Below are 12,961 nucleotides of genomic sequence, written 5' to 3' on the forward strand. Positions count from 1 at the left end.
TCACTAAGGTCACCGATCCAGGACGGGAAGGGAATTCAGATACCATCTAATCCAACCCCCTCATTTTACGGACCAGGAAACAAGCCCAGAGGTCCAGTGATGGGTCACTTAATAGACCACACGGAAAGTTAGGCATCAGAGGGGGACTGAAGCCAGTACTGTTTCCACTGTACCATGTTACCTCCCATACCTTCAGTGACAAGGAGCTCACTACTTATAGAGGCAGCCATTGTTGGACAGCTCTAACCTAGGGGAGACGGAGAGGAGAGGAGGCCTGAGAATTCTCCATTGTAGGTCCCAGATGGTAACAGAAGCTTAGCTTCTCCACCTGCATCCCTGGCCTTTTCCCAAGACCTTCCCCTCTTCCAGAGCAAGGGGCAGGTCATCAGAAGCAGCGTGGTGAGGGCTGGCAGCTCCCAGCTGGCTGTTTGGAGGAAGATTGTGCCAGACACTAGCCAGGGTCCAGCCTCCTTCCCTCAGAACTGCAATTTTCTAATGTGTTCAGGCCTCTAAGCATATTTCAGCTTGGATACTGTGGCTCAGGCCTTGGACTGAAGTGTCCTGTACACCAATACCCCAATACTGAAGTGGTGCCACGGGACCTGCCCACCTCCTTTTCCAATCCCACACCTCCTAGATGATAGACCTTTGGAGGAAATGATTGTCAGTCAACAGTCATGTATGTTGTCCTCTTCTCATGACCACCCCTACACTTCTAGGTCAATGGATGACCCAAAGGGCAGGTGGGGACCTAAGCTGATGTCTCCTCCCACCGTGGCTAACACTTGTAAATTAATGTGGAATCCTGTCTCCTAGCCCGACTCAACCTTATGCTGTTAGTTATGGGGACAAGTGATATGGAGAAGATTGAGTTGTCAGTGGTATCTTTAAGCGCGCTATCTCTTTGACTCATTTAATGCTTTCAAATTGGAATCCAGTTTTGGCCATTCTCATCCCTGCAATTCCAGATTTTCTAGAATCAGTTGAAGTGTAGTACATTTTAACCTCTCCTTTCATCTTGAATGTTCCCTCATCACCACGTTAGGTGTCTTTCCAGTAGGCGACACGGGATTGGGTTGTGTTTGGCGAACCTTTGTTTCCTTTCGATCCATTTACAACTTAAGGTTGTTATTGTTCACTTTGACTCATTGTTCAATTTTATCATTTGTTAAATTATTCATCTTGTCAAAAAGGAATAGTTCCTCTCTCCCCCCACCAAGCCCCTTGTCTCCATCCCTGCACCCTCTGCCCCTGTCCCTCTCTCTCTCTCTCATAAGAGCTGATATTTATGTAGTCTAGTTTCCTATGTTCCAGGCACTGTGCTACCATTTTACAAATATCTCATTTCATCCTCACAACAGCCCTGGGAGGGAGGTGCTATTATTATCCCTATTTAACAATTGCAGAAATTGAGGCAGATAGAAATTAAATGACTTTCCCAGGGTCACACAGTAAGTTTCTGGGTCTAGATTTGAAATCAGGTCTCTGTCTCTGTGTCTCTCTGTCTCTGTCTGTCTGTCTGTCTCTCTCTCTCTCTCACACACACACACACACACACACACACACACAGTAGTGGCAGTTAAAAGATTCCCACTGACCTCCTACTTCAATGATACAAGCTCTTCTTGCAGTTGACCGTGTCCTCCACAAATTCTTGGAGCCCATGTCAACTCTTAAAGGACTCTCTTTCATTCATCTCCAAAAAGTATGTTCAGCTGAGCTGCCGATTTGAGGAGATAGTCCTCCATCTCTTAATACTCCAGGGCTGGTGGGTTATCATTTGCCAGGAGAATCTTGTGGGTGTCACCACAGGCCCTCAGAGGCTATCAATGTCTATTGATATTTACATTGATATTGAGTTCTCTCAATCCACTTACCATGTCCACCAATGATCCTGTCCAGCCCTCCCATGAGGAGTGCCAAGGCTGGCACACAGGAGATCAGCCGGCACCCCACCCTCCCAGAAGTAGTCCGTTTGTCACTTTCATCAGAGGCAGCTCTAATTGTTGGAATAAGTTCCCTTCCTTCTCCCTACTGTGCCTGGTGGTAAATGAATCATCTCCCCAGTCCCAGACTGGGGTTCTTTTTCGCATACAACCCTTTTGTGCCAGTTTCCCCAAAGAGGTGTCCTGGCATTTGACTAGGATCACCAGAGAGCGCTAACCAAGTGGCTCCAGGCTAGCAGGCAGGGACTGTGAAAAGCTGCTCAATGATGCGGATGCCAGAAGCACGTTTTGGCTGTGGGAAGCCCACTGAGAGCCAAGGGTGGCCACCAAGGACAGTGGGCTGGCCTTCCGCTGCCTTGCTGTGTGGCCAGAGGCAAATCTCTTCCCCTCTTCCCCTCTGGTGCCTCTCTGGCTAATAGGAGGTGAGAAAGAGACTTTGGAAGCTTGCAGTGCCTACCAAAGTGTCTCCTCATCATTTCTCAGAGCCTCCACTTCTTCCTCTGTCAGCAGAGAAGAGCCGGGGGCACCGCTGCAGCTCCACCTACGCAGACTCAGAGTCATGGAGAACGGGAGCTAGGTGGGGCTTCGGATCCCATCTGATCCATCTTTGTCACTTTATAAGATGGAAACTGAGGTCCAGAGAGGGAATAGCTAGAGCCCAGATTTGAACCTGGGTCTCCCAGCTCCCAAGTCCAGGGGTGGAGGGCCAGAAAGCACAGAGGACTCTGCCAACCTTGGGCCCCTTATGAATAATAACAGTGTGTATGTGTGTGTGTGTATGGGGGGATCCTAGGTGAAGGGAGAGCCCAAGGAAGAAGGGAGTTGTTATCATTATCATTCATGATTAACCATAGCAATAAGTGCAGGCAGCAGACAAGAGTAACAGAATCATCCATTTCTATCTTTATTGAATACCTGTGCAGCAGGCAGCCCTGTGCTGGGGTTACTGGGACTCTGGGCAGACCTCCTGCCCCTGGGATCTCAGGTCCTCCCCTCTGGGCCCGGGGGGCTCCCCTCTGCCCCTCCTCCTGGGAGACTCAAAGTGGTGTCTGCTCTGAGGATGCCTCGGCCTACAGAGTGAGAAGCAGTCCCAGCCCAAGGGTCCAGACCCAGGCGGGCCAAGGGGCCCCCTGGCTCCTTGGCCACAAGACGTTATGGTGGTCCAAGCACTTCTCGCTCAGGGTGAACGGGCCAATTGCCTCGATGCCAAGGAACAGGTCACAGGTGGGCACAGTGGAGCAGCCGAGCAAGCCCAGGTCATAGGAGGTGCCTTCTATGAGGGGTAGGGGGAAGACCAGAGAGAGAGAGCAGGTGGGCAGCAGCACAGTGCCAAGAGTCGTGAGACCTTGCTTGGAGGCCTCTTTTCAGCACCCTAATCCTGCCACAAACCCAATGTTTGGCCTTGAGCAAGCTGCTTCTCCTCTTAGGGCCTCAGTTTCCTTCTCTGTAAAATGACTAGATAGCCCCCAGGGCCCTTTCCAGCCCCAGATTGAGGAGCCTACATCATCCTTCCCCGATCTCTGTCCTTGTAAACTGAGGAAGGTGGGACAGGTGGCTCCTGAGGTCCCTCTGGGGTCCCTCTGAGCTCTGACAGGCTAGAAATCTCTAAACAGTAGCAGCGCATTGGAAGGCCTCTGGTGGCTGGGCTCCAAGGCCCTGCGTTTGAACCCTGCTTATGATCCCAGCATCTCCCCTGGGTGGCTTCCATTTCCTGCTCACAATCACCCTCTTCTTACCCCTGGTTTGACAGCTGATGAACCTGAGCTCAGAAACCTTCCCAGAATCCCACGGCTCCTAAGGCAGGTCCTGAGCCCAGCACTCGCTCTGCCTGCTTTGCCAGCCTCCCTCTCAGGACCACAAAATGCAGAGCCGGCCAGCGAGGCTCTTGGAGGCCCCAGAGAAGCTCCCCAGAGGCTGTGCAGATGGTAGGAGGCAGCATTGGGGTTCCTCCCCCCAGGACGCACTCCTAGCCATGCGGCTTTAGGAGAGGCCCTGGGGGGGGCGCTCCACTCCAACGGGGCACACTCTGAATTACCTCCTTCCCTCTGACACTCAGGACCACCCCCACGATACCCGGCTGGTGCTCACCTCCCTTGATGTGGATGGTTCCATTGTAACATCTCAGGGCTTTCTCACTGCACCGACGGAGGCGGACCTTTGTGGGGCAGGAGTACAAGGCCAAGCAGGTCGGACAGCGCAAGGTGTGGTCTGAGTCTCTAATGACTGAGGAAGGGAATGGGCATCACTGGGGTGGGCACTGAAGGAGGAATGTCCAAGGTAAAGGGAGCCTGGGGTCCCAGGAAGCCCCCGACCAATGGTCTCCCCACTCCAATCCATCTTTCACTCCAGTACCCGAATATTCTCACAGCCTTGTCATCTCATGGATACGGGCATTCTGTCCAAGGACTCTGACCATTCAGCTCCCTCAGGGAGCCCCCAACATTCCGGCATTGCAAGGGCAGAGCCCAGGGGCAGCCCTTCCATTATCCCAAGTACTGGCCATGGGCCTGCCCATCTCCTTTTGGCATTTGTGTATTCCACGGGCCATCTTGGTACTTGCTGCCTCCTTGAATCTGCTAAGGCAGATTCTACTCTTTCTGGGAGGCCTAGAACACAAACCCAGCTAACTGAGCCTGTTCATCAAGAACCAGCCTTGCTGAGGAATGCCAGGATCCTCACCACTATTAGGTTGGCCACCCAGTGAAAAGTTCTTTGGGAAAACACAGAATCACACAGGGTGACTAACTAGGTATTTGGCTATTTAGGGTGAGGGTCTGAATCTGAACCCCAAGCCCAGGGCTCTTTAGCAGAGTCTGGGAGACATGCTGGTCCGGGAGGCAATGCCGTGTGGTGGCACTTGAATTAAGACTGAGGGGGGAGGGCAGCTAGATGGCGCAGTGGATAGAGCACTGGCCCTGGAGTCAGGAGTACCTGAGTTCAAATCCGAACTCAGACACTTAATACTTAACTAGCTGTGTGACCCTGGGCAAGTCACTTAACCCCAACTGCCTCACTAAAAAAAAAAAAAAAGACTGGGGGGGGGGTGGGGGGCAGCTAGGTGGCACAGTGGATAGAGCACCGGCCCTGGATTCAGGAGGACCTGAGTTCAAATCCAGCCTCAGACACTTGACACTTACTAGCTGTGTGACCCTGGGCAAGTCACTTAACCCCAATTGCCTCACCAAAAATTAAAAAAAAAAAAAGACTCAGGGGGACTGGGGGTGGCTCCTGGCTCTGCCCCTGACTTGTCTGTGACCTAGGGGAAGTCCCCTCTTGGAGTCTTAGTCCCCCATCTATACAATGAGAGGGTTACCATCAGCTAGAAAGCAATCCCCAATAAAATGGAAGCATCTGGTTGGTCTTTGGACAATACATGCTAAGACAGGTATAGGAAGTCAGGCTAGCTATCGAGCTTCCCAGTAATAAAAGTAAGTTTTTCATTTTATTATTTTTTTGTGGGGCAATGAGGGTTAAGTGACTTGCCCAGGGTCACACAGCTAGAAAGTGTCAAGTGTCTGAGGCTGGATTTGAACTCAGGTCCTCCTGAATCCAGGGCCGGTGCTCTATCCAATGCACCACCTAACTGCCCCAAAAGTAAGTTTTTCAACTACAAGTAAAGACAACAGCCTAAAATGAGGATGTTGAGTGAGATGACCTCGGAGGTCCCTCTACTGTTTACACTAGATGGGTGGGCTCTGAACAGATGGGGGCAGGATAGGAAATAAAGGAACTAGGGAGCCATGTAGTGGGATAAGCCAGTGGTCTATGGCGGTCTATGAGATCAACAGATGAGGTAACTGAGAGCCTGGAAAATACCACAGGGAGGGTCTATGGGGACATATGGGGAGAATGAGGGAGACTTTTAGGATATACAAGGGAGCTATGGTCGATAGCACAGGTTTTAGGGGCAGAGGCATAGTAATTATCGGGAGGTCAGGAACTCTAGGCAAAGGGGCAGAAGTGCTAGGAGATCCTGCCAGTGAGAGGGTGGGGGTCTGAAAAGCAGAAACAATGGGCCCCTGGAGGCCTAGGCTACCTTTGTGAGCCCTGGGCCTCAGCACAGGGGCCGTGCTGCTCGCGTTGTTGCAGTAGTTGACGTTGCAGAAGCGGACATAGGAGGTCATGATAATTCCTGGTGGACCCAAGTGCTCAGTGACCCCGGAGATCCGGTTTCCCGCTGGAGTGCAGCCCTTACTGCCCACAATCAGTGAATGGGGCCCTAGGAGAGGAGCATCAGGTTATCAGGGGCTGGGACACTGGGGGAAGAGGGTGCTGGGCCCAAGCCTGGGGTCAGTGAAGAGCCGGCATAAACAGCTCCGGACTTCAGTCTCTACAACCCCCTCCTCCACTTGCCTCGTGACAGCCCAGCCCCCTTTTTACACGTCGATAGAAACACCCCTCTTGGAGGGGAAGAGGGGGAAGGAATTGGGGAGTGATTGAACCTTAATATCATCAGAATTGACTCAAAGAAGGACTAACATACATACTCAAGTGGGTATAGTAATATATTTTGCCCTGAGGGAGGGGAGGGAGATAAGGGGGGGGGAGAGGGGAAGGAGGGAAGGGCAGATTCTGGGAGAGAGTAGTAAAAAGCAAAATACTTTCAAGGAAGGTGAAAATGTTCTGCATAACGGCACAAGTGTGAAATATTGAATTGCTTGATTTCATAGGGAGGGTTGAGGAGAGAGGGAGGAAGAAAATTTGGAACATAGAATTAGCTCAAAGACCTTAAACTCATCAGAGTTGGCTCATGGAGGGAATAACATTCACACCCAGTTGGGAGGAGTAATCTATTTAACCTTACAGGAAAGTATGAGGGGAAGAGGATAAGGAAGGAAGGGTGAAAAAAATGGGAGTGCAGATTAGGGGAGGGGACAGTCAGAAGTAAAATACTTTTGAGGAGGAATAGTTTAAAAGAAGATGGAAAATAGAGTAAATATCATGGGAAGGGAATAGGATGGAGGGAAATAGTTATGATGACTTTGCTGGGCTAATACGAAGAAAATTCTTTGTCAAGTTTAAGGTACATTATATAGGGTATGATGAACAGGATACTATTAGAAAAACCTGGAAAGACCTACATGAACTGAAGCAGAGTGAAATGCACTGTATACAAAATAACAGCAATAGTGTAAAATGATCTGCTGGGAAGCATGTGGTTATTTTCAGCAAGGCAATGGTCCAATATAACCCTGAAGGACTATGAAAATGGCAACCCATCTACAGAGAAAGAAGTGATAGTATCTGAAATAGTTGGAAACACATTTTTTTTCTTTTCTTTTCTTTTTCTTTTTTGGTGAGGCAATTGGGGTTGGGTGGCTTGCCCGGGGTCATGTGGCTGGTGGGTGTTGGGTGTGTGGGGCCGGATTTGGGCTCGGGTGCTCCTGGTTCCAGGGCCAGTGCTCTGTCCGCTGCACCACCTAGCTGCCCCTGGAAACACATTTTTTAAAAAAATGTTTTTTCTCTTTGACAATTCCTCAGTCTGATGTTTTGGGAGTTTTTTGACTGTTTTTTTTCTCACAACCTAGCTAATGTGGGAATGTTTTCCATGACTACTCATGTATAATTTATTTTGAAATGCTTGAGTTCTAGTGGGTGGGGGTGGGAATAGAGGAGGAAGAGAAGTTGGAACAATTTTTTTTTAAATTGATGTTAAAATTTGTTTTTACATATATTTTGGAAAATAAAATTCTATTCTAAAAAAAAAAAGAAACACCCCTCTTTTTGCACTGGAAAGAAGGCGGGCACACGCCAGGCAGATACCCATAAGAAAGGCAAGAATTCGGACCAGCAGGAGGGAGGGCGATGCCCTCGCCCTCTTCAGCCTGGCTTTGAAGGTTACCCAGTTTTTTGGTGTGCCAAAAAGGATTGGGCTATCTCATCCCAGAGCTTCAAACTTCTCCTGGGGGTCTTTTCTGGACCGAGTCCTTGACATAGTTTGGGGGACACAAGACTCAGACCAAGGATGATCCTGGAATTAAATGGATTTTCTTTTCCCAAAGTCAGATAGTTGTCTGGGATGATGGACTCTCAGTCGGCTCTGGATAGCGGCAGACCCCGTGACTGAAGGCATTCTGCTGGCTTTAGCTTCCTCCCTGGCTGGGGGAGGTGGGGGTGGGGGTCACAGCCCAAGCTCTGCCTTTAAAGAACTCAGCCTGGACGATGCTTTTTAACCAGCACCCATTAGGATGGAGGAGTCCCCAGTAGATGGCAGCAGAGAGCAGCTCAGTGACCACAGTGGCGGGTGCACCAGAGACCCTGGGATGAGCAGGGCAGGGCCGCGGGAGAAGGTGCAAACTTAAAGGGCCAGGGATGTTAGGGGCCTGGGCCAGGTGTATGTGCTGGCCACTTGTGTGCCCCATAGATCTGTTCTCACATCACCCATATTCTCCATACCTGTTTTTCCCCATTTAGGCTTTTTTTTTCTTCTGTAGTGTGTGGTAACCTATGGGAGCAGGCATCCTATGTGTACCTCAGGATGCCTTGAATTATCACAGTATTTTCTATGGTATTCGAGACTGAATCTTTGGTTTTGAACTAATGGCTCCTCTGGGGGGCTTACGCAAGTGATGGACCTATACTTTTTAGGGAATACTGACCCACAGAGTGCCTTGAGCTTTGCTGGGAGCCCCACAGGTGAGGGGGACACACAGATAAAAAGACTGGGGTCTGGGGCAGCTAGGTAGCGCAGTGGATAGAGCACCGGCCCTGGAGTCAGGAGGACCTGAGTTCAAATCCGGCCTCAGACACTTAACACTTACTAGCTGTGTGACCCTGGGCAAGTCACTTAACCCCAATTGCCTCACTAAAAAAAAAAAAAAAAAGAAAAGAAAAGACTGGGGTCCAGGGAGAGCAAGTGAATCATAGAATCATAGACTGTAAGCATTGGGAGGACTTTTAGCAGTCCTCTAATAACTCCCCTTAATTTTCTAGATAAATATGCAAAGACCTTGAGAATCCTCTAAAGCAGCCTGACTCAGTCACTGTCCCACCGCACCCCCTTCTTCGATCAGCTGTCCTCAGTTTACCTGTCTCGAGCATCAGCAGGGTTTCCTGACACACCTCCCAGTTCTCACAGCGCTTGGAGTGCTGAAGGCTGGAGCTCCAAAGCTCGGGCTCTGAATTCAATTTCCGTCCGAAGTACAGCATCTCGGTGTGGTAACAGGTGATGGGCGGGAACAGCGGGAAGATGGGGTTTACGGGATGGTCCTCTGGGAAGGAGGGCGGGCGTGGTCAGCAGCGGACCCTCCCCGAAGGGACCCGGGCTCCCGCCTCACACACACACGCGCGCACGCACACACACACACACACACACACCAGTCCGGACTAGCGAAGCTCCCACGAGGCCGAGCAGCAACGGGAAGCTTGGACAACCCATGGCGTGATCTGGACCTTCCTAGGCCCTGCGGTTGTCCTGTCTTTGTCACTCCCTGGCCCCTGGGACCCAGGACTCTGGTGGGTACCAAGAGAGCAGGGAAATGAAGGGCACAACCCCTGCTCCTCCTCGAAACCCCCACTACGGGGACCCAAGCATCCCCTCTCCTCCCCCCAGTATCCTAGTGTCTTCCCCGATGTCAGGACCCACCCATCATCAGATCTCCCCTCACCCCAACAGGCTCCCTGATGTCACTCTAAAGGCTCGGATTTCTAAGACTCCATCCCTCCACTCAACTGGTCTTTGGGTCCCAGAGAGAGGAGGCTCTGAGGGGGCTCTCAGACAGTTGGAGAAGCCCCCAACCCCCCCTCCCCCACGCCCAAACCCTGCTTCCTTCCCTCCCCAATCAATAAGCATGTATGTGCTCATACCAAGACCCTGCCCCCAAAGTCCCACCTCCCTCTCCAACAACTCCCTCCCTCAACCATAAGCCCCGCCTCCCCTTCCCCACAAGCCCCGCCTCCACCTTCCGCCCAAAACAAGTCCTGCCTCCACCCTCCCCATAACTCAACCCGGCCCTTCCTTTCCCCCATAGCACAAGTCCCGCCTCATTCCCTCTCTCACGTCAGGGCCCACCCCCAAAGGCCCACCCCCTTCTCTAGCATCGCCTCTCCCTCCCCCCAGCCAAGCCCGGCCTAATGCTCCTCCTACCCTCCCCCTCCCTAACGGCCCCTCACTCCAGCCAGTAAACAGGGGGCGGGGCCAGTCTTCCCTGTTCCCACCCTTCCCCATGATGGTAGTGGGGATGAGTTGCGGGGCAGAAGAGTCCGCCCCATTGGTCAGCCAGCCTTTACCGCCATCCCACCCCCGCCACCCCCCATTGGCCAAGGCCGTGCAGAAGGGTGGGTTTCTACTGGCTACTTTAAGGAATGGGGGCATCCGTCGGCATTGACAGGTGGGATTGGTTCTGGGGAGGGGCTTCTCTCCCCATTGGCTGGTGGAGTGCGTGATGGACATGGTCCCCACGTGCTACGGATCCGGCTTCGTTCCCCTCTTCACACCCGCCCCACCTTTTCTTCCACCACTGAGAGAAGCCCTTACAAAAAACAGACAAGGGCGAGTCCAACCGGTGGTAACTGATTCTCCCCCATCTCTCCCCGTGGTATCACCCAAGATGCCAGAGAGGTTCAGAGAGTGGGAGATACCATAATGGAGGAATGGGGAGAGAAATCTGCTGGGCGGTGCATTCGAACCCAGGCGCTTAAATCCAGCCTTCTTGCATTGTATTTTTCTGATTCCTTAGGGGCCACAAAAGTGGCACATGGCCTGTGGGTAGTCCCGCAAAGTTTGCACAGCCCTCTCCATGTGGTATCTCTCTGTGAGGGAGAGCTAGTACCCTCTCAGCACCCCATTTTGCAGATGAGCAAACTGAGGTCCGGAGAGGTTCACTTTGACTTCCCCAAGATCAAGCAGCCTTTAGAAGTCAGAGGCAGGATCCCAACCCAAGTCTCCTCTTGATCCTACACCCGAACCACTACACTGTCCTGCCTCCCTTGATGGCTGGAAGTGACTTCTGCTTCTAAATTTGTGCTTTTATGATGCTATAGTTCCAGAGGGCAGCTAGGTGGCAAAGTGGATAAAGCACCGGCCCTGGATTCAGGAGGACCTGAGTTCAAATCCAGTTCAGACACTTGACACTTACTAGCTGTGTGACCCTGGGCAAGTCACTTAACCCTCATTGCCCCACAAAAACAAAACAAAACAAATATAATGCTATAGTTCCTGCTGGAAATAACATTTCGTTTTATCTTTACAACAACAGTGGGCTATAGGTGCTATTATTATTGTTCCCATGTTGTCATTACTGTTGTTTATTTGTGTCCCACTTCTTGCCCCCATTTGGGGTTTTCTTGGCATAGATGCTGGAGTGGTTTTGCCATTTCCTTTTCCAGTTCATTTGACAGATGAGGAAACTGAGGCAAACAGGGTGAAGTGACTTGCCCAGGGTCACACAGCTAGGTCACAAAGATTTGAACTCAGGAAGATGAGTCTTCCTGACTCCACTCTATCCACTGAACCACCTAGCTGCTGTCAGACTACAAGTTGCAAAAGAGGTGTTGACCTCTTTTTAATAAGGAGTTTCCTTATTATGGGAGTTTATGTTACATAACCTTAACAGGGCTATCACTGCAGCTAAGCAATTCTATACACCGCCTTAACTGACTCATTCTACCTCACACCACAACTTTCTCATCTCTCCTCAAACCTCTCATACTGTTTCACTTGGTGATCTCATCTGAGCTCCCATAGATTCGACAATTCTCAGATTTTTTTCCCAGCCCTAACCTCTCCCCTGGTTTTCAGTCTTGCATCTCCAACAGCTAGTTAGACACTTCATACTGAATATCTCCTAACCCTCTTCAGTTCAACATATCCCAAACTGAACTCATTATTTTTCCAAAAAAACTGTGCTCTCTTCCTAACTTCCTTGTTACTGCCTAGAGTACCACCATCCTCCCAGTCACCCAGGTTTGACACCTAGGGGTTATCCTCCAATCCTTACTTTCTCTTATTGCCATCCCCTGCCTATATCCAATTAAGTTGCCTTATCTGATCGCTCTTATCTAGTAACATCTCCTATCAACCCCCTCCTTCTTCTCTCCTCTGACACTGCCCCCACCCTGGTACAGACCTTCATCACCTCACAACTGGATTATTTCCTGGTCCTTGTTGGTGTCCCTTCATGCGCCATTCCACTCACTCTGCTGTCCACGTGATCTTCCTAAAGTGCCTGTTTGACCATGTCACTGTCCTATTCAGAAATTTCCGGTGGCTCCTGTTGCTTCGGAGATCAAACACAAAATCCTTGGTTCGGTACTCAAAGGCCTTCATAACCTGGTCTCTCCTACCATTACAGTTTTCCTATACCTCCCGCACCCCCGCCCCTCCGAGGACCTGGCGATTTGCCAGCCCCCTGTCTCCTCCTTGAACAAAAATACGACATCTCTGACTGGGGATTCTCTCCTCCCTCATGTTGGCCTCTTGGCTTTCTTGGATCCTCAGCTAAAATCTCACTTCTACATGAGAAGACTTTCCTGATCTTACTCAATGTTAATGCCTTCCCTTTAAGATTATCTCTGATTTATCCTGTATAAACCATGTTTGTATGTAATGGGCTGCATATTGTCTCCCCTTTTGTCACCAGTTCCTTGGAAGCAGAGACCATTTTTTGCCTAATGCTTTGTACATACCCGACACATAGTAGGTGCTTTAAAAAGTGCTTGGTAGGGGCAGCTAGATGGCGCAGTGGTTAAAGCACCGGCCCTGGACTCAGGAGTACCTGAGTTCAAGTCCGGCCTCAGACACTTGACATTTACTAGCTGTGTGACCGTGGGCAAGTCACTTAACCCCCGTTGCCTTAAAAAAAAAAAAAAAGTGCTTGGTGAGGGGCAGCTAGGTGGCACTGCAGTGGATAGAGCACTGGCCCTGGAGTCAGGAGGACCTGAGTTCAAATCCGGCCTCAGACACTTGACACTTACTAAGCTGTGTGATGCTGGGCAAGTCACTTAACCCTAATTGCTTCATCGAAAAAATAGATAAATAAAAGTGCTTGGTGAATGACAAACTGGAAATAATATTT

At 50.6% G+C, this 12,961-nt stretch overlaps 1 protein-coding gene across 4 annotated transcripts; it reads right to left on the minus strand.

The window, feature by feature from the left end:
• Window positions 1–2,845: 2,845 nt before the first annotated feature.
• LOC122749619 (CD177 antigen-like) lies at window positions 2,846–9,678 on the minus strand. 4 transcript variants are annotated; one of them, XM_043996065.1, is made up of 6 exons: window positions 9,554–9,678; window positions 9,264–9,398; window positions 8,975–9,157; window positions 5,983–6,165; window positions 4,035–4,169; window positions 2,846–3,219 (listed from the first exon to the last, which is right to left on the minus strand). In XM_043996065.1, exons 2-6 carry the CDS (start codon window positions 9,322–9,324, stop codon window positions 3,017–3,019), a joined length of 765 nt encoding a protein of 254 aa, XP_043852000.1. In that variant the 5' UTR covers window positions 9,325–9,398; window positions 9,554–9,678; the 3' UTR covers window positions 2,846–3,016. The 4 variants fall into 4 exon arrangements, with proteins under 4 accessions (XP_043852000.1, XP_043852002.1, XP_043852001.1 ...); XM_043996067.1 differs by lacking the exon at window positions 9,264–9,398 and having other exon boundaries at window positions 9,554–9,676; XM_043996066.1 differs by lacking the exon at window positions 9,264–9,398 and having other exon boundaries at window positions 9,532–9,673.
• Between the last annotated feature and the right edge of the window lie 3,283 nt (window positions 9,679–12,961).

This window comes from Dromiciops gliroides, chromosome 3 (assembly GCF_019393635.1).
Source record: "Dromiciops gliroides isolate mDroGli1 chromosome 3, mDroGli1.pri, whole genome shotgun sequence".
Lineage (NCBI taxonomy): Eukaryota > Metazoa > Chordata > Mammalia > Microbiotheria > Microbiotheriidae > Dromiciops > Dromiciops gliroides.